The 24,881-nt window shown below is 42.8% G+C and overlaps 1 protein-coding gene across 1 annotated transcript in view; it reads right to left on the reverse strand.

The window, feature by feature from the left end:
* The window catches only part of LOC124555948 (motor neuron and pancreas homeobox protein 1-like), a 271,030-nt gene that overhangs the window by 43,539 nt on the left and 202,610 nt on the right, over positions 1-24,881 (reverse strand). The window contains exon 2 of the mRNA XM_047129997.1: positions 14,928-15,094. Coding sequence (XP_046985953.1) covers positions 14,928-15,094 — 167 coding nt within the window. The remainder of the gene's footprint in view (positions 1-14,927; positions 15,095-24,881) is intronic.

The raw sequence follows: 24,881 nt of genomic DNA on the forward strand, positions 1-24,881 counted from the left end.
ACCATTCTTCCTACAGTAAATTATCTATATAAAAATACGCTCGATTTGTGAAGCAGTCGTAGTTACTCAAGACGATAAGTACCATGAATCAGAGGAAAAGCTTCTTAGAAACGGCAGTTCTATAAGGCTCCTTCAGGCCGCTTGGACTAGGCATATGTTCCGCTAGAACAAATATAGGGATATGATTGGCAACATTAAAGGAACATGTGAAAAATCCGAGTTAGTAGCTTCCCTTATTCTACCCGTGTCCTAAGTTGGATTTTTATGCAAGGCTGAAACTAACTACTCCGTTTCACATTCTCGACTCGTAGGAGAAACACATTTAAATCACGATATATTTACATGGTTTTATACATTTAAAGAAACTTTAGAAAAACTTTTCCCACATGAACCAGGTTTATGACAAGAGCATAGTGAGTCAGTATAGTTAAGATCGTATTCGTACAACTTCTATATAGTCATTTGTACACTACCTTGAAGAACATGATCTGTAGAATAACCATCAATCAACCGACCAGAGTTCAGCTGCTAATAATAAAAGTGCGATAGCAGCTATCAGCTGTCACCACTCAAATATTACTAAACTTTATACAGTTTACAAAACAAATGAACTATTTTTGTGTACGGGACGAAAAGTAACGTCCGCTAATAACATATCGGTCACCACTGAATATGTCAGTGCTGTGTAGAGGATAGACACTGGACAAAACTATGGTTTTTTGTTATTACTGTGGAAAGGATGTAGGCCTAAGACAGATATGGCTCGAATAAGTTCAAAGTATTATAAGCTTTGGAAACAACAACATTTTAGTTAGGTTTCAGAACTGTGAGTTTCTTACTTGTTTATGGTGTTAATAATCACGAGTGAAAACATGTGTGAAAAGTACTTAAATAACACCGAGTGAAATTTCGCAGTGGTTAGCACACTGGACTCGCATTCGGAAGGACGACGGTTCAATCCCGCGTTCGGCCATCCTGATTTAGGTTTTCCGTGATTTTCCTAAATCGCTACGGGCAAATGCCGGGATGGTTCCTTTGACAGGGCACGGCCGACTTCCTTCCCCGTCCTTCCCTAATCCAATGAGACCGATGACCTAGCTGTTTGGTCTCTTCCCCAAAACAACCCAACCCAACTTAAATCACGAAAATGTTTGAAATTTATTTTACTAAATGTGTTGATTTTCAAAATGGATATACTAATATATAAAAATAATAAAACTGTATTTTTCAAACCTCGTTTTCTTTTTGTCAAGCCGAGAAGATTTTTATTGACCCTTGGATATACGACTCCAAAGCACGGAAATTGATGATGCCAGTCACTGGTACGTAACTAACTTCCTGTGGTGCCAAAGGTTAGCAGTAGCTCCATGAATCACATGCAAAATAAGTGATGCCATAGAGCAGGGGCGGGCAGGAATTCTGCACTTGTGCGGTGCACATGCACGTGTGCAGTTAACAGGTGTTCTGCGTGCACACAGCGGCAAGCTGGCCACCCGCTTCTCACCCCTCCCCACCATACCGTCTCTCCGCTTCTTCCTCTGTAATGCGTTTTGTTTCCTGGCCTGCTTTATTAAATGAAGGAATGAGGTTAGTAGGAGTGCTTGACAGAAATCATGGTTTGAAAGAGTACCTATTACCTACGATACGTTTTATTTAATTATCACAGGTGGAGTTTACAATACGTTTAATCTCTGGAACAAAATTTCTACATACAGACAAACGCAAACAGTTACATAAATTTTCATTACTGATGTTTGCTCTTAACCGAGACTTACTAATTTTCATAACAAAAAAAAATCTCTCACAAAAGTATGTCAAGCCCAACATTGACTATCTTCATGGCTTCACGATGGAGACGAGGAAACTCTTGCTGTGGAAAGTCGTGACAAAAATCTATTACACGTCTTGCCAAAAGGAACTTGTCTCTCAGGCGAGAATTACACTGTAGATCTATTAATTCCATTTGCAAACTGTGATGAATATCATCTACAGAAACCAGATTCTCTCGAGAACTATTCAAAACCTTGGGATAAGTATGGTATATCCCCAAATCGCTTGAGAAATTCCTCTTTTATTGCACTAAGAACGGCAACATACTGAAATTTATTATAATGGCGTTCAATATTAAACTTCCGCTCACCAGCGACAATACTGTCACATATTATACATTTCCAATTTTCACGTTTTTCCACAGAGAACTAATGATTCTCCCATTCCTTTTTAAAAGATAGCAAATCTCCAATTCTCCGTTTCCTTGATTCATTCTGCATTTTCCGGTTATTGAAATACAACGTTCACTACGTAGTGGTCGCTTCGCTTCGACGTCCGCAGCTAGCCTGGTACTACACTGCCGCAACCTGCAGGCTGTCGGCACTGTCCCGTTCGACGATTGCACGCGAGCAGCACGCGTGCAGCGCTGTGCGCTCATGAGCCGCGTGCAGCGTTTGCCCGCCCCTGCCATAGAGGATAAAAGACATACACTGTGTACGAGTCCTGAAGTTCCACATTCTGCAGTTACCCAGGCACTGATGTAGTAGAGCACAGATAAATTTCTGTTAGTGGACACGTGGTTTCTCACGGGACTGGCTTTTAGTTGCTTGTCTCCAAAGTTCATGAACCTAAAAATTCTTGAGCAATGTTAAACCGTACGTGCTTCTGATATATTGGGAGGCTCTGTAACTCCACAGGAATGTCGATGTTACGAAAATTGTTTCATATACTTACTTTAAAGAGGGTGAAAAGTTGTTAGTCTTTCCCGTTATCGCTTTTAATTTACCCACCATCAACATTAACTACGAGAGGACAACAAAAAGTACGGCTGGCCAAGTACTTCTATTGAATGCTGCACTACACTTCCAAGTGACACAGATGCATGACACTATTTCTCAACATAGTCACCAAGTGTCTTTTAACAACGGTCGGAAAGTTCTAATAATCGTTCAGTTATCTCGACGATGGAAATAGTCATTGGTCACGGAACTATTAGTCACCCGCCGTGGGAACGTCCTCATCGTCGGGAAATCTGTAGTCGATGTTGATAGCCTTTCTTCCCCACCAGCATCACTCACGTCTGTGCGGCTTTGGTCAAAACTGTTGGAACGATTTGCCTATGGCTGGACTCGACACTGTATTTGGTCCATACACCTTCAGAACTTCACGGTGAACCTGTGCGAAATTTAGATGTTATCTCCACAGGAATCGTACTGACCTACGTATTTCATCTCTGGAGCACGTTTCCAGTTGCGGAGTTATTACTCTTCAGTACTGTGAAACACTTGTTAACCGTACTGCAGCAGAACTATGTCTGCACGAAGCCCAGGACAAATTTTCTCTTCTGGGAATACTCCACTCTTGTTGCGCAAATAATCTTAGCATCGCACGACATTCGTCACTTCTTGAAGCTCCTCGTACGTGACCGTGATGAATTAAGTACTTAATTGCCGGTCATATTACAGATAAAGCTTGAGAGGCTGTTCTTTGTCAAATTTGACTCGTAAGCTGCAAAGGAGCGGCAAGCCCATCAACGACAGTGGGAAAGAAGGACGAGCTCTCGTACTGAAAGTGTTTGGTACTGAGACGCGAAACAGTTGTAGTGGTTGACGATCTCTCCCATGACACCCTGATCGCTACGTCCGTGGTGCGAGTAACGCCCAAGCGTAGTTTTACACGATGGTAAGGGAATCCCTGCTGGACGGCGCATTTCGAGAGAAGAAGAACGTGTCTAGACAGAAAGTTTTGTTTTAATTCCTTGTCATAAGAACGCAAATGTCACACTTCTTTTGCCAAGGCCGTTAGTCATTCACACCGGAATACGAAAGACAACGTCCAGCGATTGAGAGACTGCAATGGGAAGCTTTGAAGACTCCCGAAGTATCTTTCAAAGGGATGTGAATAGTGTAGTAATTATATTGTAACAAATAAGCCCTCGGTCACAAATGTTAAGTCAAAATTGACCTGGTTTCGACGCTACTATGAGCGTCGTCTTCAGAGTTAGACTAACTGTACTAAAACATTAGGTATATAGTACATTAATAAAATTAAAGTTTGTACTGACTGGAAACGATGCAGTACTTACAAGTCACATATTAAAAAAGATCTCGGCCGGACTTGTAAGTACTGCATCGTTTCGAGTCAGTACAAACTTTAATTTTATTAATGTACTATATACCTAATGTTTTAGTACAGTTAGTCTAATTCTGAAGACGACGCTCATAGTAACGTCGAAACCAGGTCAATTTTGACTTAACATTTGTGACCGGGGGCTTATTTGTTACAATATAATTCTGACACGGTCACTAAACCTTTGCAGCTATGTTCAAAGTTTTAATGTAGTAATGTTGAATATTTCCAGGAGAAACGAGGAAATGACCAAAATCCAATATTATGACTGCAAGCAGGATCTTAAGATAAAATCAGTGCGCCCCCAATAAAATAGAATTGATACTAAAGGAAGCTTTTATTCGTCTCTTAATCGTCAGACTGATGAAACTATAAAGGAAGTCTAAAACGTAGAATGAAATGGCGGGTGATGTTCCATTTCCTGGCTCAAAAACTGGTACAATTCTTTTAAATCTATCAGTATGAGATTTGGTCTATTTTATAAGCTCATCATGAGCTTTCAAGAAAATATTTCCCTTTGATTATCGGTACAATACCGGTGTTTTAGGGCGCGCTGAAATGTAGTACCTACGAATTTTTTTATGTTAAAACTCTTAAAGTTTTTTAAATAATAAAACGTTATTAACATTTTACATCTTTATTCTTCATTTCTACACATTTTCAGCCCTCTGTCGCAAGACGGCTTCAAATAGCAGCGTGTGACATGGCGGTGTGTAGAGTTATTCCGCACATGCAGCAACCTCTCCTTCAGCATGGTTAAAATGTCTCTGAGCACTATGGGACTTAACATCTGAGGTATTCAGTCCCCTAGACTTAGAACTACTTAAACCTAACTAACCTAAGTACATCACACACATCCAAGCCCGAGGCAGGATTCGAACCTGCGACCGTAGCAGTCGCGCGGTTCCGGACTGAAGCGCTTAGAACCGCTCGGCTATCGCGGCCGGCCCTTCAGCATGACAATGTCAGGTCACAGACGAGCGCTGCGACCTCTGTAACAATCCGACGCTCTGAATTCACTTTCATCGATCGTCCTCCATACAATCCCGACTTGGTACCATCCAATCTGTTTCCAATACTTAAACAACACCTTCGAGGGATCCACTTTGATACATATGAAGCGGTGCAAGTATAGGTGAGTTTATAGCTCCCTCAAGAAAGTTGAACATTCTACAGTGACGGTATCAACAAAATGGTATCTCTTTGGGAGAAATGTGAGTGAAAGGGGGACTATGTTGGGAAGTACATATGTAGCCATGAAGAAGAAAAATGTAGACTGTTAATGACGTGCGTTTTATTTAAAAAACTTTGAATTTTCACATTAAAAATTCGAAGGCATTGCTTTTCATCACTCCCTCGTATTTTGCCCAAAACGTTTCATCACAAAAGCAGAAAGTTATAGGATTCTGAGGAGTCCAGCCTCGGAAGTTGCACCGTTGGGTTACGCTAAATGAGACATGTAACATGTTGCGAAATTCATTTAATTCAAGAGAAGATATAATATGTCCGAGTAGTATTCTAGTATCCCACACAGCAAGTGCTAATATGCGTGAAGGAACATATTGCAGTTATGATATTCCGCGTAAAGACGTGTTCTGGTTAGTGAGATGCAAATTCGTGCGGTACTACCCCACGCATGCCCTCTAACTGCCGTGCAATGAAACGAATCATTTGCATAATTTAAGCACCTAAATCTCGATTGTGTACATTCCCATGTCGTATGCGTAATGTGGGTCGCTGAATGGTAATCCGAGTGCGTATGTACCGACTAATAGTGCAACACGTTGCGTGAGGCATTCAAGTTTAATATAGCTCTATATCATCACAGTTTCTGCTCTTCACGACCTGACGTTAATGAGTGTTCCTACTGAGTCATCGTAAGCAGACTTTGAATCAGAAAAAACTGTACTGCAAAGAAACGTCAACTGCTCTTTAGGTACCTTATCGCGACAACTAAGTAAACTCGTGTGCCATAAAGATGTAGTGTCTTTCTGGATTGTTCACCTGGTCACATTCGAAATAAATGCATGTTTCTCCTCATATTTCCGCTGTGAAGCTAACAGCTCTTCTACAGTGTTATTATTAAGTCGTCTTATCTTCAGCCAACCTGCTGTGCATCCATACTATAATGAAAAGTATGCTTTCAGTCATATGCAAATTTACATCTTGATGTTCAAGTAAGCTAAGCTAAATTATAGCAGCTAGGTGAAAATCGACCTGTAGAACGTTACTTATGAACCCAACCCTGAGTAAGTTCATACATTGCGCAGAATATTTGAATTATATATAACTTTGATTGCGCTATCTCAGTTTTAACGAGAATGATGGAGCAGTCAGCATGTTCGTATTTCGGAAGCCCTCTGCAGTGTTATGGAGAGACCACAAAATCTGACATATGAGTGCCGCTTCGCTCGATTCGGCTGTTTCTTCGGATGGCACGCATACTTTGTTGTAACAGTATGTCAAGGCAAGTGCGACTCGAGACTCATCGAGAACGCTATCACTAGAGAAAAACGGAAGAAACGGTCGACTGTAAAGGGTCACAGACGTTGAAGGCATTAGAGACCTTAATTGGACAAGTATGGGGAGGAATAAACAACCATCCCAGCAACGGCTTACCGTGTTTTAGGAAAATTATGGAAAATTAAATCAAAGTGACTAAACAGGATCTAAACGCTGCTCTGTATCAATATAATACTTCTTTGCATTTTATAGATTATCTCTGTTACTCTCACTTGTAATGGACTCGATACACTTGTGTGGTATTCCATTGAATGTCGCACAAGTGATCTATAAGCAATCTGCTTCGTAAGCAGATTTCTATTTTCAGTACCCTACCATTATACCGAATCCGATTACCTACTTTTCACGAAGTTTAATCATTGATGGACTTGCTGTTTCATATTTTCATGTAAATTTTACTCAGAGCTTTTATATCAGATTACTGATTCGAATTACGAGTCATCCATACGTAGCATAAGGCTGCTGCAGCCTTTCCTTTAGTTTAGTCCTCAGCTTCATACATCGCTATATTAAAAGCTAATTTCCTACCTTTGCACGTCGGTGATATTTTATCAAGACATGACTGGTTATTTCTGCAGTGTTCGTAGGACAATGCTTCCTCTTAGATAACGGCATAATTTGTCAAATATCTGTAATTTTTATTAATATTATCCGCTTAGACTATAATGTATAACATGAACAGGAACGGATCCGTGGCATTTGTCCATGGCACACAGGAAATTCTTTGTGTCTCTGAAGTAAAATGTACAGTGCCCATCCAGAAAGATATGCTGCATTGTACGTGTCAAAATGTTCCTGACAGTGTGACAAACATGTTTAGATATCTTGAATGAGATTTCCACTCTGCAACGGAGTGTGCGCATACGAAACTTCCTGGCAGATTAAAACTGTGTGCCAGACCCAGACTCGAACTCGGGACCTTTGCCTTTCACAGGCAGGTTCTCTACCATCTGAGTTACCCAAGCTTGGGTAGCTCAGATGGTAGAGTACTTGCCTGCGAAAGGCAAAGGTCCCGAGTTCGAGTCTCAGTTCGGCACACAGGTTTAATCTGCCAGGAAGTTTCATGGTTCAAATGGCTCTAAGCACTATGGGACTTAATATATGAGGTCATCAGTCACCTAGAACTTAGAACTACTTAAACATAACTAACCTAAGGACATCACACACATCCATGCCCGAGGCAGGATTCGAACCTGCGACCGTAGCGGTCGCGCGGTTCCAGACTGAAGCGCCTAGAACCGCTCGGCCACACCGGCCGGCGGAGAAAACGAGAATGCGTTTCCGTGCCCTCTATATAGGGACATGACAATTATTCTGAACGTGGCGTTATGACCTGAGTAGATACGACGTTCATTCATGGAGGACCACTGTATGCATATCTTTGCAGCAGTGCCTATCAGAAGGGAACGGTGACGAGACTGATAGTGTGGACATATGATCGATATTTCTATGGTGCGAGCCTTTACTTTATTTTGATGGACAACGCTCGTCCGCATAGAGACCCAAAGTTTCTGCGACACAGGCTTAAGCACATCGCACGCATGTAATGATTTCGCTGATTCGCAGGATCTGGCTACCATGTGATATTCATGTGACGTTTTAGGGAGACAAGTTTGGAAAGACTGCAATCACCTTGGACTACTCAGGAAGGAAGGAAGGAAGGAAGTGCCTATTTTAATGAACTGTGTACAACGGGACGATAAGAGATGAGGGATAGCTCGAATCGAACAAAGATGGGGAAAGGGATTGGCCCTAGTCTACTTCAGCAAACTATTCACACATGCTCCTAAAGTTACTAAAGAACGCCACGGAAAACCTGAAAATGGACGGTAAATTATTGGAAACCTTTTCCTGGCCAACGCGAGAGTAGTAGACTTACCACTGCCCGTCCTCAGTCGTTTCGCATTCTTTGGGATTGTTAATCGCATTCGGGGATGTATAGGGAGAAGTACACAGAACTAGTACTCAGTGTTATGAAAAATGTCCCATGCCTTTCTATTGGTGACGGATATTCTTCTAATTGTTCTGTCAGCATACATGGGTAATCGTACCTCTTGTCATCACACTGCATACTCTGTCTGCAAAAAAAACAAAAAAAAAGGGGGGGGGGGAGCACCCTGAAGACATGGTCGATTGTCAATGTAAATGAAAAAAGATTCAGTTCTCTATCACAGACAGAATGGCCACCAAAAGCGAATTAGTGTTTTTTCATGTTTAGTGTTGTTTCCACGCCTAGTATGGTACATGAGGAACGTGATCATATTCAACAGCAGTGTGATCGCTATGAAGCACATGGAGATGCCACGTACTCTCATGAGACAGCGATATCAGCAGCTGACAGAGTGTAAAAAGAGCCTCAGTTTGGGTCTTCACATGGCCAGCTGGTCAAATCGTACAAGATCCTGAACTTTGGGGCATTCGGATGTGACAGTGGCCGCAAGTTGGACTGCATGGGAACCTGAGAACAGCCATAATCCTCGTCAAGGTTCCGGTCGACCTCATCTGACCCCCACAAGAGGATCGCCGCTTGTGCACGGAGCACACTGTAAATGCTTCACAACTGGGCCTGTTATCCGAGAACAACATCGTGTGTCACCCCGCACCATTGGTAAGAGACTAGCAGCAGGGAATTACCGTCCCATGCGTCGGCTACCGTTATCGTTAAAATCACAACACAAAAGACTGCATGTGGAGTGGTGCCGTGATCGGGAATCTTGCTCACGAATGGCGCCACATTGTACTCGGCGATGAATCGCGGCTGTGCGCTATCCCGCATGACCATCGTCAGTCATGGTGGCGACCTGTAAGGAGTTCCAACTCTTGTATTTTTTTTTAGAGGCACAGAGGTGTTACTCCTGGCGTCACGGTGTGTACAGCCATCGGAAATGACATCAGGTCACGGCCAGTAGTGAGTGAGAGGAGTCTGAGGACACAATGGCACATCGGTACGTCACCAACACCCTGCGTCCTCGTGTGTTACGACTCATTCGAAAGTACCGTGGTGCCATTTTTCAACAAGACGATGTTCGTCAACACATGGCAAGTGTATCTGTGAGCTGGTTGCTCCAGGTACTCCCGTGGCCAGTAAGATCTCCAGATCTGTCTCCAATAGGACAGGTGTGGGACCGGCTGTGACGTGAACTCTGCCCAGCGCCAGAATATCAAGGACCAGGTACAACAATTTGCCTCGAGACAGGATACATCTCCTTTTATGACAGCCTTCCAAAAGGAATCGGTGTTGCTTCCAGGCCAGAGAGCTTGCTGCGTCATACTGATATGTGGGCTCATACTGCCAAGTTCTTTTTAAATTTGGATCGATTTTGTAATCACTGATATAACAGCAAATACCCTTTCAACCAGTGATGTTTCATTTCATTTCATCCTCCCTTCTGGATGTTTGACTTTTTTGTCAGGCAGTTGTAATGAATCATTCTCCTCTAACATTACCTTTTTTTTTTATAGAGATAACCGATACCATGTATAATCTCGAATATCGCATAGGTTAAAAGTATGTCAGCTGTTTCATTAAAAGTATTCATATGATTTTGTATACGATGTATTATATTTCAGACTAAAATGTATAAAAAATAAATTAACGTGTTACTCTTCTTTTAAAAATATTTGAAATTACAAAATCTGTGACATTCTTAAAATTCATATTATTAATTGCACAATCTAACACTAATTATTAAATTCATTTATGGATTAATTTATAAAATATTGATATATTTTAGAGATGATTCATCTTTTGTTTTGAAAACTCTTTTGCTTTGTAAACTCTTTGAAATAATGTGAGTACCGCATAATGTAAGTAGCGGTGGGCATGCCTCTGATGGAAACGCACGTATTTTTCTGAACTTGTCAACAACAATGTAATTATTGGTTTTTTGAACGTGGAAATTGTAAAGTCAGTGTGATTTAGAGGAATGGTATAAAATAAGAAGATATTCATAGCAACAGGCAACCCTTCAACAGTTATTTTGTCATCACGAACCTAAGAAATCGAAATTTTCAGCTGCAACAAAGTACTCCTCGACAAGACTTTGAGTCATCGACAACAACAACGAGATAATCAAGATAAGTAAAAAGTTCTTCTTTTGTAATCTTACTCCTCTCGTAATTTTCAAAAATTTGTGTAAATAATGAGAACTTTAATGGTGATGTGTGGGAGGGTAAGATTACACGGTGTAGTTCCGAAGGTCGCTCTCTGTTTCACGTTGTTCTGTGTCCGTTCACGGTGGGGAGTTCCTATAGCATCGCGTAGGCTAAGTCTACATATTCCCTAAAGGTTCTTATGGTCTCTTTTATCTCCTGGTACACTATACTACTAACACTGCAGCATAAAATATAATTGTTCATTAGCTTTAGATGCTATTAGATACCTTGTAGTATAAAGATGAAGATTGCCAGATTTACCTACAGGCGTAACAATAAAAGCATCATATGTAATTACTTTAGTCTTTTCACAATTTATTTTACAATTACGTTATATTACCGGTTTATTTATAAAGTCAGACGAAACTATTACTTTCTCCGTGACTCACAAGAATTTCATTTATTCACTATACCATCATCGTCAGGTGGGAGACATAATTTACATCACTACTCCTGATGGAGATAAGTTATGTAAGGAATGCCACAGTGCTGAGAAGAAGCCGAATATTAAAAGGTGCAAAATGTCCATATACTGTAGTGTGTGATATGTTCAAATTATTTTCCATTCGTCTATGAGTGAAATTAATTCTTTCTTCGTGGATAAATACGGAATCATGGCAATTAAATCCTTTTTATTGTTTGCGTAGCTTCAGTGAGGAACAAACATCCAAGGTAGCGAATCTCATATATCTTACAAGTTTTTCTCTCTTGAGTACGCTTATCTTACCACCAGTCTCTATCTGTCTATGCGATTGTTTGACTACTGCACCAAAAAAATCCAATGAATCGTAAACGATAGTGGGAGGTATGGAAATGTTATTATTCTTTGCATCTGTCACCAGCCAAAACTCGAAACTGAAAAAAAAATTACCGAGTATATGGATTACATTAAGTGGTTTAACAACTTTAGACTCCACCTCAAAAAATGGTTCAAATGGCTCTGAGTACTATAGGACTTAACTTCTGAGGTCATCAGTCCCCTAGGACTTAGAACTACTTAAACCTAACTAACCTAAGGACATCACACACATCCATGACCGAGGCAGGACTCGAACCTGCGACCGCAGCGGTCGCGCAGTTCCAGACTGTAGCGCCTAGAACCACTCGGCTACTCCGGCCGGCAGAGTTCACCTCCATTTTAGACAAGTCGATCAGTATAAGTGCTTTTCCTGGCGGTATTCCTTCTCGCTGCAAGGCAATATCAGAGTCATCAGAGAGAAAGCTATCGCCAGCGACAAAATATCATTGTGTCTTTCTTTCTAATAATTCATAAAGAAAAATGACATTATCTTAATCGGCACACAACAGAAAGAAAAACTGACAGACAAGTGAAGGGCACACTGAACATTTCTCAGGTGCCAGTCACGGGAATTGACCTCGATCCATCTTGTTCACAAGCATCACTACACGTAGACTTTGTGGCGTGTATTGGTCCTTATCACATTGCATCTTTTTATTGTAATGTCTCAAATTGCACAGACATGATACTTGGCACCTTTGTACAATTAATTATTAAATTATAAGTAATGTACAGTAGAGCATCGATTATCCGTATACCGACCAACCGAAATATCGGTGGGCCGAAAGCATTACAGTCGGTAAACTGAAACACTGAAACACACTGGCTGCATTTGATAATCCAAAAGGAGTCTACAATTCCGCGACGCTTTAAGAGAATAAAAATTTTTAGTTACCTGCAACAACCAAAAGAAGTCACAGGTAAAAACAATAAGTTTTGCAGAGTGGTACGACACTGAACTTATCTCTGAAGTCAAAGAGCATCAGCCTGAAACTGATATTTCTGTAAATATTTTGCTGTTGATTGTTAACTCCCCAAGACATTCTTCAACGTGAAAGTGAAAACGGAAGTTTTGAAGTTGCTTTTTCCTCCTAATGTTACTCCAGTACTCCAACCAATGTACCACGACGGTATTGAAAGTTTCAAACGTTATTAGAGAAAGGCATTGCAGCGTATGGTACTGATCAGGGAAGAATATAAACAAACAATTGAGTAACTGTACAAAGTAATTGACTAGAAGAACGCTGTACACACGACAGATGAAGCTTGGTCTGCTGACAAGGACTCCGAGCTAACAAAATCTTGCGATGAGCTCCTCTCTTCAGACGATTCTATCACAGCACCTGACGACCCAACGAGTAGCCAATTTGTATCTCAACTGGCTGGGTCAATTAAAGAATCTTCAAGATCAGAAGAATGCGATCATGAAAATGTTCAAGGATGGTTCTAATGCGACAATGACGGGCGTAGCTATAAAATATTGATAGACGATGAAATAATTGGACCAAGACCACTGCGGTAGGAGGAAGTGCCTAGAGACAACGACCATTTTGAAAAAAATAGCGTCTAGTGATGACGCTTTCCACTGCGATTAGGCGCCTATGAAGTGCTTACAACAACAAGAATAAGATGCTTTCCAGTCACTGTCTTTAAAACAACTACGAGATTTAGCACCAAAAAACGAATCTCTGCTCTGACAAATTTTGTATTTTCTTTCGTCTACATCTACATTTATACTCCGCAAGCCGACTAACGGTGTGTGGCGGAGGGCACTTTACGTGCCACTGTCATTACCTCTCTTTCCTGTTCCAGTCGCGTATGGTTCGCGGGAAGAACGACTGCCGGAAAGCCTCCGTGCACGCTCGAATCTCTCTAATTTTACATTCGTGATCTCCTCGGGAGGTATAAGTAGGGGGAAGCAATATATTCGATACCTCATCTAGAAACGCACCCTCTCGAAACCTGGACAGCAAGCTGCACCGCGATGCAGAGCGCCTCTCTTGCAGAGTCTGCCACTTGAGTTTGCTAAACATCTCCGTAACGCTATCACGCTTACGAAATAACCCTGTGACGAAACGCGCCGCTCTTCTTTGGATCTTCTCTATCGCGTCCGTCAACCCGACCTGGTACGGATCCCACACTGATGAGCAATACGCAAGTATAGGTCGAACGAGTGTTTTGTAAGCCACTTCCTTTGTTGATGGACTACATTTTCTAAGGACTCTCCCAGTGAATCTCAACCTGGCACCCGCCTTACCAACAATTAATTTTATATGATCATTCCACTTCAAATCGTTCCGCACGCATACTCCCAGATATTTTACAGAAGTAACTGCTACCAGTGTTTGTTCCGCTATCATATAATGACACAATAAAGGATCTTTCTTTCTATGTATTCGCAATACATTACATTTGTAATGTAAGCTGTAGCCTCGATTTAAAAGCCAAACTGAACTTTTCGAGCAGGACTGTGTGGTCAGTTCACTTTGTTGAAACTTCCTGGCACATCAAAACTGTGTGCCGGACCGAGACTCGAACTCGGGACCTTTACCTTTCGCGGGCAACTGCTCTACCAACTGAGCTACCCAAGCACGATTCACGCACCGTCCTCACAGCCTTACTTCTGCCAGTATCTCGTCTCCTACCTTCCAAACTTTACAGAAGCTTTCCTGTGAACCTTGCAGAACTAGCACTCCTGAAAGAAAGGATATTGCGGAGACATGGCTTAGCCACAGCCTGGGGGATGTTTCCAGAATGAGATTTTCACTCTGCAGCGGAGTGTGCGCTGATATGTAACTTCCTGGCAGATTAAAACTATGTGCCGGACCGAGACTCGAACTCGGGACCCTTGCCTTTCGCGGGCAAGTGCTCTACCAACTGAGCTACCCAAGCACAACTCACGGCCCTTCCTCACAGCTTTACTTCTGCCAGTACTTCGTCTCCTACCTTCCAAACATTACGAGGTACTGGCAAAAGTAAAGCTGTGAGGAGGGGCCGTGAGTCGTGCTTGGGTAGCTCAGTTGGTAGAGTACTTGCCCGCGAAAGGCAAACGTCCCGAGTTCGAGTCTCGGTCCGGCACACAGTTTTAATCTGCCAGGAAGTTTCATATCAGCGCACACTCCGCTGCAGAGTGAAAATCTCGTTCTAGTTCACTTTGTTATTTGTAAGACATATGACAAAAAACTATGTTTGGGTTAGTGTTTCTTCGTTTTATATTCCAATGAATGAAGTGATCAGTTTTCCTAATAATCTAGGATCAGAACACCTCACATCCATTTGTTTCGGATAATCGATGCTCTGTGTGCTGAGGCAGCTTGGTGAGTGGACTGACCTGCGTCTCGGTGAGCATGAGGTTGGTCGCGACCTCGAAGCGCTTGGGCCTGGACAGGTACTTGTTCTGGCGGAACTGCTTCTCCAGCTCCAGCAGCTGCTGCGACGTGAAGGCGGTGCGCGGCCGGCGCGTCTTCCCCAGCAGTGCGTGCTGCGGCCCGCCGCATCCTACGCACACCAACACACACGCACTCGCTCAGCCGCCGCCACCGCCTCGCAAACTGGCACATACTTTATGTCCTCGCCTAACTAACATAAAGGCATATCGTGTATTTATAGTTCCATTGGTACTACACGGGATAATCGTAAAGTTTTAATTTTCATCAAAATTGGACGTACTCGTCTCGATGGAGTTACAGCAATCGTTACTCATAAAAAAGTGTCCAGAATAAGTCTTCAGATCCCTTGCCTTTATTTCCATATGACTGTTTTCGGGCCAGTTGCCCTTCTTCAGATCTATTGCGAAAGATTATGTAATAATCACAATGGGTTCAAATTACAAATGGTTTAAAATTTAAGTTTATAAAGCTTCAAGATCCTTAAGAATTTACTTATAATACAAATGTCTGCAACATATAATTTGTTACAGTTATAGAGTAACCTGTAGAATTTGGAAATGAGAGTTCACTGTCATAACCATCCATGCACTAGCCTGCTGCGGCTTTATATATATATATATATATGGAAACCTGATTGGTGCAACACCTACGTCTCTGAAAAGCGCCCTCTACCTGTAGAGAGTGGACCAAAATGGCTATTGGCACTAAGCGACTTAACTTCTGAGGTCATCAGTCGCCTAGAACTTAGAACTAATTAAACCTAACTAACCTAAGGACATCACACACATCCATGCCCGAGGCAGGATTCGAACCTGCGACCGCAGCGGTCGCTCGGTTCCAGACTGCAGCGCCTAGAACCGCACGGCCACTCCGGCCGGCAGAGAGTGGACCTTTGCAATTCATGAGAAATGCTGATAAGTGTAGCATAAATCACTGACGTCGAATTTAATAACATTAAAATATTTTAAAAGAATTTTATAGAACAATTATCAAAATTTTTAAAATAATTGTTTCATACGAATCCTAACTGTTGCAAAGTTTGTAGCACTCGAAAGTACCCTCTGTTGACTTACATAATACATAAAAGATGTTCCTTTGCGTAAAAATGAAACGTCGATGAGGAAATTATTATAAAAATCTTAAAAGAGCTTTAAAATAACCAAAAACATTTTCTGCTCCTTCCGTTTGGTGATCATAGAGCCAGTAGCACTCGAGAGTGCGCTATGTTGTGTCACAGGTATGTTGTGTCAGAAACACGAGGTTTAGAACTATAATAGTAGCAACTATTTATTTACAACTTATACAAAATAGCCACATATTTCAATGTTTTATTGTTGCGCTGTAAACAAGACGGTAAGACTTGTAAAGCGCCACTACGGTTTTAGATTAATATTGCTTCTTCATTCCTGTGTTCTTTAATTTTCTGTCGCATTGATTTGTCATCGGACACTTGATATTGACAGAATTGGAAGATAGCGTTACTGTGAAGGTACACATATCACGGTAATAAAGTTCCTAACCCTGTGCCACAGTGACATGTTCCCTATAAATGTCCTACTCTTACTTCTCTATATAATTATGTCAATAAAAAACAAAAAAATGATGAGAAAAGTCTCTTGCAATCAGGACAGTTCCTACTAGACACTGTAATTATTATACTTCAAGTTCATAGGAAAGGCCTTACGGTGTTGTTTACATTGCAGTAGCATTTGGCTCTGAGCACTATGGGACTTAACATCTGAGGCCATCAGTTCCCTAGAACTTAGAATTACTTAAACCTAACTATCCTAAGGACATCACATACATTCATGCCCGAGGAAGGATTCGAACCTGCGACCGTAGCGGTCGCAGTAGCATTTACACGTTTCCGGTCACCGTAAAATATTACATGTTTTAGCCTGTTCTTCTTTTACGTGTGCCTTTATCCCGCAGTATTGGCAGGGCGGCATGGTTAGTTTGAAGGGGTGGCCGGATGCCCTTCCTGCGCCACCCCATACACCCCCCCCCCCCCCCCTCCCGGACGGAAACAGTGTACCCCAGCTGTCTGCGTCTAGTGTATATCATGAAATAGTGCGAACGTGTTTCAAATGTCTGCGAGTCGTGTAACGCATGTGGGAAGTGGGGCCAGCCCGGTATTCATCTAGGGGGATGTAGAAAACCACTTAAACCACATCTAGGCTGGCCGGCACACCGGTCCTCGTCATTAATCCGCCGGGCGGTTCCGATCCGTGGCCAGCGCGCCTACCCGAGTCCAGGAAGCAGCAGCGCATTAGCGCTCTCGGCTACTCTGACGGGTCATGTGTTGTAGTGTGTTATTTCATCTAAAACTAACGTGGATCAACAGTTATTAGTGTTCGTGCAATCTTTCCGCACTCCGATTCGTGACTGTGTACACCATGCGCACCTGCGACTAACTCAGCAGACTTCCTCAGACCAACTAGGGCGCGCCTAGTCGACAGGCTCCTATTCTCGGATGATGGGGCATTCCGCGCCACCTGTGGGCTGCAACGGCACAGACGGGTCAGGGCAAGATTCGATATGTCTGTATCATTGCAGACTTCAGTTCGGCATGTTTTTGGGACTTGCACTGGTGGATTGTATGATGAAGGAAAACGATGGCATTCTTTAAATAGAAGTGACTAATTACAATACCGGAAATTTGCGCAGTTGTTCACATCTGTGAAAGCTCATGGCTCTTTCTAATATCAAACTGACTAAGGTGGTGCAGTGGTCAGACGCTGGAAGCACATTCGGGATCACGGTGGTTCAAATCCCCGTCTGTCCTTCTAGCATTGGGTTCTCCGTGATTTTCCTAAATCGCTTGTCGCAAATGTCGGTATACGCCTTTAGGAAGGGTCGACTCGCTTCACCATCTTTCCACAGTACGAGAATATGCTCTATCTCTACTAACATTGTCGTCGATGGGACTTTAAACACTAATCTCCTCTTTCTTCTCGTATCATCACCATTGTTTATGAAGTAGAACTCGAACAATCTGCTTTACTATCGCTCTAAAACAACGAAGTGTTTTGTTACAGAAAATCTACGAATACACCGTGAAAATCTGCTTCAGGAAACGTCGTCCTATATAACTCGCTTACCTCTGATTAAGGTTTTGTACAAAGTGTGACTTCTACTTTTTTATAGCACTTCGGGTCTTAACAACGAATGAGAGTCGTGATGGTGTGGTGTGCGCTGAATATCAAAAATAATAGTAATTAGAATAACTGCCAGATACTTAACAGCAACTACTACGTCTAGGAAGTTGTAGAGCTCTAATTTACATCCTTATTTCAACACATTCTATGGTGTATATTTCAACGCGACAACTTCATGTGCAAACTTTTGAAACTCAATCACTAGTTATCACATATAGACTTCTCCAAGGCTAATTTGAGAGTTAAGGTCACATGATAATTGACCTAAAAGTAGTTTTAAGACGTCGGTGATTGCGCAGTTTGAAGTCTGATGGAAAGAGAATTAGCAAGTAATGATGCAGAAACATTCCTAATGGTTAGGTTCCTATAAAATATACTTTGTATGGAGAAAGTGTGGATGTATTTTTCTTACTTTTAAATCGGTTATTTGTTTTCAGAGTACTCATGAGTGTCGTATATTTGTTGCTTTACTGGGGATTTTTCGGTGGTGCTGCATTTTTTTCTGTCTAGGATTTTATGTCTCTGGACAGTGAGTAAACGCGTCAACACAACAGTCGTAATCCACTGTCATTATAATTGACATCGATATGTGAATTCTACAGCACGAAAATCTTTGCGAACGAACGAGGGCTTGCTGTAAAGTAATGCCTCCGAACATTTTTATTCTGTTCTCAATATTGGCTGAGGTATTACGTCTCATACATATTAGTCGGTCGACTTTCCCGCTTCGCTGACGCAAGTTGCACTTTTGCTGGTTTTAACCCGTATCTTCAAGGAATTGGCATGTTAATCTTGGTCTGGCAGTGTTAGTGGTACAGAGTGGCCGGATGCCCCACCTGTCGCCCGGGAGAGAAATTTGTGTAACCCATCTATCTGCGTGTAGTGTTATCCCGTGCGAAAGTGTGAGAATGTTATGGAGATATTTGCGAATCGTGTAACTGAGCAGATGTGGGAAGCCGCCTAAAAACCACATCTAGGCTGGCCGACGTACCGGCCCTCATCGTTAATCCGCACGGCAGCACTGATCGGGGTCCGGCGCGGCTCACCGAATCCCGAAAGTGGTGTAGTAAAGCGCGCGGCTATCCGACTGGGTCACGTTGTGCACTTAGGACGGGCTCACTAGTAAACTTCCGCATCCAGGAAGAGTCAAGCAACATATTATTTCATATGTCGCGATATGACCATGACAATAAAATCAGAAAAATTCGAGGCTATACAGACGCTTGCCGACAGTGATGCATCGCACTCATAGAATGGGAAAAAACGTGCTCCACTTTTCTAGAGTGCAGAAGTGAGACATCCTTCCAACTAAATATGCTAATAACTACGTTATTTTTTCGGAGATGAACTGCGTAGGCAGCACCAGGAATGCTTGTTTAGTGTCACATTTGCACGCGTCACCTCCTACCGACGCAAAGTAATGGCTGCTGGCAGCGCGCCCGGTCAACAACTTTAGTAGGATTGTGAAAATATTTGCACAACATTATAGCTTGACAGGAAAAATTAAACGCCTTCGGAGTGTAAGAAAGATCAACATCTACATTAACAGCAGCTGCGTTGCCTACTTACGCATACGGAGCTGTTTCATCTCTTCTGCGTTGCGAATGTACAACCCGGCAGACTCCCCTTGCATTACTGAGTGCCGACTCCTCCCATAGATCTGAACGTGCAGAAGAACGCCTCTAGTCCGACACATAGCCTCATTAAGTTATCAAAGAGCCAGTCACCAAGAGACAGGTTCTGAGAAACTTCTGCACTCTCAACTGCGCAGGTATTGAAGTGATTCTGATCGCATGAGGTGCGTACTTCTTAAGACACCAGACTTGCATTTAGCAGAGCGCGAGTTCAGTATCCCATCCGGCCATCCAGATTTAAGTTTTCCTTGGTTCCCTAAACCTCTCAAGGCAAATGCGAGGATGATTCCATTGAAAATGTCATGAAAGATTTCATTCTTTATTCTTACCCAGTCCCAGCTCTTGCTCGATCACTAATGACCTCGTCACCGAAAGAACATTAAACTTTATATTCCTTCTTAAGGCGGCTTCTATGAATTGTTTAACTTGCTTCTGTCCACAAACAAAATCTAAGATTTATGTTGACAACTAGTTGTCAAGTCACGATATTACGACACTTTTGGAAGTATCCGGAGTAGAGTTCCTTTGCAGCATATACAAAAGCTAGATAAACTGACTGTTGTGCACATAGTTCGGCGTAGTCAGCGCGTACACAATTTTCCCACTAGAGCGCGCCACGCTAAGCACAACAGCGCAGGCGCAGCGCTCGTCCGTCTCCGCACTACGAGATGGCGCTGTCATAAAGACGGACCAAATTCTGCTTCCGCGGATCCGCGTATTAATATGTAACGCAGCCAATGAGATTGCTGCTAACGTAGAACCTTTTCTCCTCGCGGATCACACTCGCGCAGTGATACCTGAACGCTTGAGGTATTATAACGTGTGTACAGACCTCCGATTAGTCAGCCTGCCTTAGTCTGCATCAGTCTGCACCAGTCTGCATTAGTCTGTACCAGTCTATAGTCAAGTTTCAGTCTGCGCCTAATAAGATTATCATATTCCTGTACATAGCCATGAAGAGAAATGTATAGACACTTCGTCCAGTATCAGAGATATGTGAGAATAAGATTAACGTACCAAGACCAAAGGAACTTCAGATTGTCGATTGTAAATAGCATCCAGAACCAAGTTAAGTTATTTTTATGCTTATGATTATTTTAATAAATGTGTGTGAAAATTAATCAAGTTCTGTTTAAAGTTGGTCACCGTCAATCTGCTACTCTAAGCATGCAAGTGGCATTTCTATCGTCTGACCTAACGGCAGAAGATAAACACGCTACAATAAGACCACGAGACATATTGCTGACACTCGCCTACTTAGTTAGAGCGACAAGTCAAATAATCTGGTGGTGTGTGTACCGAAGGTCTTACAGTACGCACACCACACTAACAGTGGCGGATTCTGTTGGTGATAGCACCCCAGGGCTATCTGCAGCCATGGAATGCTTGCTGCAGTGTTTTCCACCGCTGTTGACCGATGTATGCTCGAGTATTCACGCATCGAAAACGATGACCGACACGTTCCCATAGTCGTTCAGCTGGGTCACAGAAGTAGTTTGAAGTCTTTTGACCGTACTGTCCGAAACACCCGTCGGCATCTCTAGCAGCAACGTGAGGCGTATTATCTCGCTGAAGGATCTTGCTCTTCTTAGGAAAGACACCCACAGTGCATGCGTGAACGTGATATCCAAGCATGAATTTTTAATCCGGTTGTTCGGCAGTAGTCCCTGCATATATTAATGGTCCTACAGAATGCCGCAAAAACATTTCCCAGAATGTAACACCTGTTGGCCTCCACGAACCGTCTCAGCCGACTTTTACGTCTGATACCAGTGATAGTTTCAGCTCTGCAGCTATCACGAGTTGTATTCCCAGTCGTTAAATGACTCCTCATACGACACAACTTCACCTTAGAGGCACATAAACATTTCCTAAGATTTAACCCAGTCTCTCCTCCGCCACTGGGCTTGAAAGCATATGGAAATAACTTTTTATATCCACGTTTTCTGCAGTTGGGTGGTATCCACGGCTCAGTATTCTTAGGTAACGTGGGTTCATCCATCTGTTGTACATGACCATACCATATTAACTGCTTCTGTTCGATGTCAGTTGTTAGCGACCCTCCTACATCCATTCGTTATCGAACCTCTTCGTTACATACTTTCTCTTTTCTGGATTTTGCTAGCGACTGTCTGGATGCACCCGTTTATGTGGTCTCCAGCTTCCTCTTCCCATATATGACTTACATGCGGCAAAATCACGCTCCTGATCTTGATACTACTTACAATATTGTTTCACGTTATCGAACGAAGTGATGCAGTAGTTATGACATTGGATTATGTTGGGCCGCGGCGAGGTTCAAATCAACAACCAGCCATTCTAAATTATGTTTTCCGTTTCTTCCCACAATGTGTTCAGGTTAATGGCGCATTCGTCCTTAAACAAGGCCATTGCCGACTTCGGTCCTAAATATTACCCAAAATAGCTAATGCTCCGCCTACCGAGCAGGGCGTTCAACTTTCCTATCTCACATGAGTAATCCTAGTATCTGTTTTCCGTGCCTCTGATGGGATTACATTTAACTGTTCTTTCTAGCAGCCAGGGAACAGAAGAAGTTCCTACTGTTAATAGAAGGAAAATTAGACTTTATGCCTTGTCAGAAAAATGGTTCAAATGGCTCTGAGCACTATGGGACTCAACTTCTGAGGTCATTAGTCCCCTAGAACTTAGAACTAGTTAAACCTAACTAACCTAAGGACATCACACGCACCCATACCCGATGCAGGATTCGAACCTGCGACCGTAGCGGTCTCGCGGTTCCAGACTGCAGCGCCTAGAACCGCACGGCCACTTCGGCCTTGTCAGAGATAGAGGCAAATGCCTCTGACTTTACCTCCGCATATGTATTCAGCAAGTTACTGCACAGTCCGTAGCGGAGGGTAATCAGTAATACACGTGGGCGTGCTGAAAAGAAATGTCATTTTATGCGACAACTCTTAAAGCTTCTTAAATAAAACAAACGTTATTAACATTCTACACCTGTATTTGCAGCCTTCTGCCGCTAGAGGGCTCCGAATCGTAGCTTGTAACTTATGTCGGTGCTTATAATCGAGTTTCGAATTCAGAGAGTTCGTCCACATATGGAGCACCATCTCTTTCAGCATGATAATGCCAGACCACACACGAGCGCTGCGACATCTGCAACAATTCGACAGCTTGGGTTCGCTGTCGTCGATCATTCTCGCTACAGTCCCGACTTGGCCCCATCCGATTTTCATCTGTTTCCAAAACTTAAAGAACACCTTAAAGGACTTCACTTTGATGGTGATGAAGCGGTGCAAACAGAGATGAGGCCGCGGCTCCGTCAACAATGTCAAACATTCTACAGTGGCGGTATCAACAAACTGGTCTCTCGTTGGGAGAAACGTGTTCGCTGCCATGGTGACTACAGTGAGAAATAAATATGTAGACACGAAAAATAAATATTTAGATTGTTAATAAAGTTCGTTTTATTTTAAAAGATTTAAGAGTTTTCAAATAAAAAATTCTGAAACGCTAGTTTTCAGCACGCCCTCGTGGATGTCAATCTTCTTTCTGTAATATTCGCACACTGCACGTCGAAAAACTGAAAGCATGCGTCTTGATCAGTGTTATCTTATTATCGCGATACCCGCCCGAGATAAACGATGTAGGCAGCAGAACTGTCTCACAGTACACTTGAAGCACCAATTTACAACATCTGTATTCCGAAGATTCCAATTTAAGTTCTCCGAGCATCTCCGTTACACTTTTCTAAAGACTTTAGAGACCTGTTACGATAGTAGCGGCATATCGCTGAATTCTTAAGATATATCGTGTCAGGTCTGTTTGATATGACCTCAGTATTGGAACAGTCCTTTATACTTTGTCTCACTAGTGTTCTGTATGCGTTTTACTCTCTTCACTGTCCCAGAACCCTCTCAACATATCCAAATCTTCTATAGGCCTTTCCTCCTACTAATTTCACGTATTCAGTCACTTTCATATAGGTTCACAGCTTTACCATTATTGGTTTCGGAACTGTGCCATCCTCTAGGAGTTAACCAACAGTCTTTTAAACGAATATTCCCATTGTCTTAGCCGGCCGAAGTGGCCGTGCGGTTAAAGGCGCTGCAGTCTGGAACCGCAAGACCGCTACGGTCGCAGGTTCGAATCCTGCCTCGGGCATGGATGTTTGTGATGTCCTTAGGTTAGTTAGGTTTAACTAGTTCTAAGTTCTAGGGGACTAATGACCTCAGCAGTTGAGTCCCATAGTGCTCAGAGCCATTTGAACCATTTTTTGAACCATTGTCTTAGTTTTGTTTATCAGATTATCTTGAGTTTCTCCACATTTATGAGAGCTGCCTTTCAATACTGTGACAACGGCCTTACCGCAATGGTAACACCGGTTCCCGTCAAACATTTGAAGTTAAGCATTATAGGGCTTGGCTAGCGCTTGCACGGGTCACTACACGGGTCTGCCGAGTGTTGTTGACAAGCGGGGTGCACTCAACACTTGTAAGGCAAATTGAGGAGCTACTTCATTCAGAAGTAGTGGCACCCTTCACGAAAACTGACAACGGCCGGGAGAGCGGTGTACTGACGACATGCCCTACTGTATGGCATCTAAGGACTGAGGATGACACGGCGGCCGGTCGGAACCGTTGCGCCTTCAAGGCCTGTTTGAACGTTATTTGTTTTATCGTTTGCTTTTCAGTACTCCAAGTGGGACTAAGCTCTAAGTCCTTCCAGTGGCTTCCCGCTCTACATCACGTCAAGCGTCACTTAGCATTGACTACAGAAATCTGTGGATTATGAGGAACTACTCAACCATTGCACCCCATACTTTTTAGGTACCTACGAACAGTCATTGTGCTAGCTGGACTGCTGGTAGCAATCTGAAACTGAGGAGTGATTCCTTCCGCTGATCTCACGCTTACAACTACTCTCCACAATGCTCGACGGTCCATGCCCGTCAGTAGATGAGGTCTCACCAACAGTCGATGTGAGCTGATTTAGAAGGGTTGATGGTGATGATGTTTGGTTTGTAGGGCGCTCTAGTGCGCGGTCATCAGCGCCCGTACAAAGTCCCAATTTTTACACAGTCCAATTTTTTACACAGACCAATCGAGCCACTACCACGAAT

This window comes from Schistocerca americana, chromosome X (genome assembly GCF_021461395.2).
Source record: "Schistocerca americana isolate TAMUIC-IGC-003095 chromosome X, iqSchAmer2.1, whole genome shotgun sequence".
Lineage (NCBI taxonomy): Eukaryota > Metazoa > Arthropoda > Insecta > Orthoptera > Acrididae > Schistocerca > Schistocerca americana.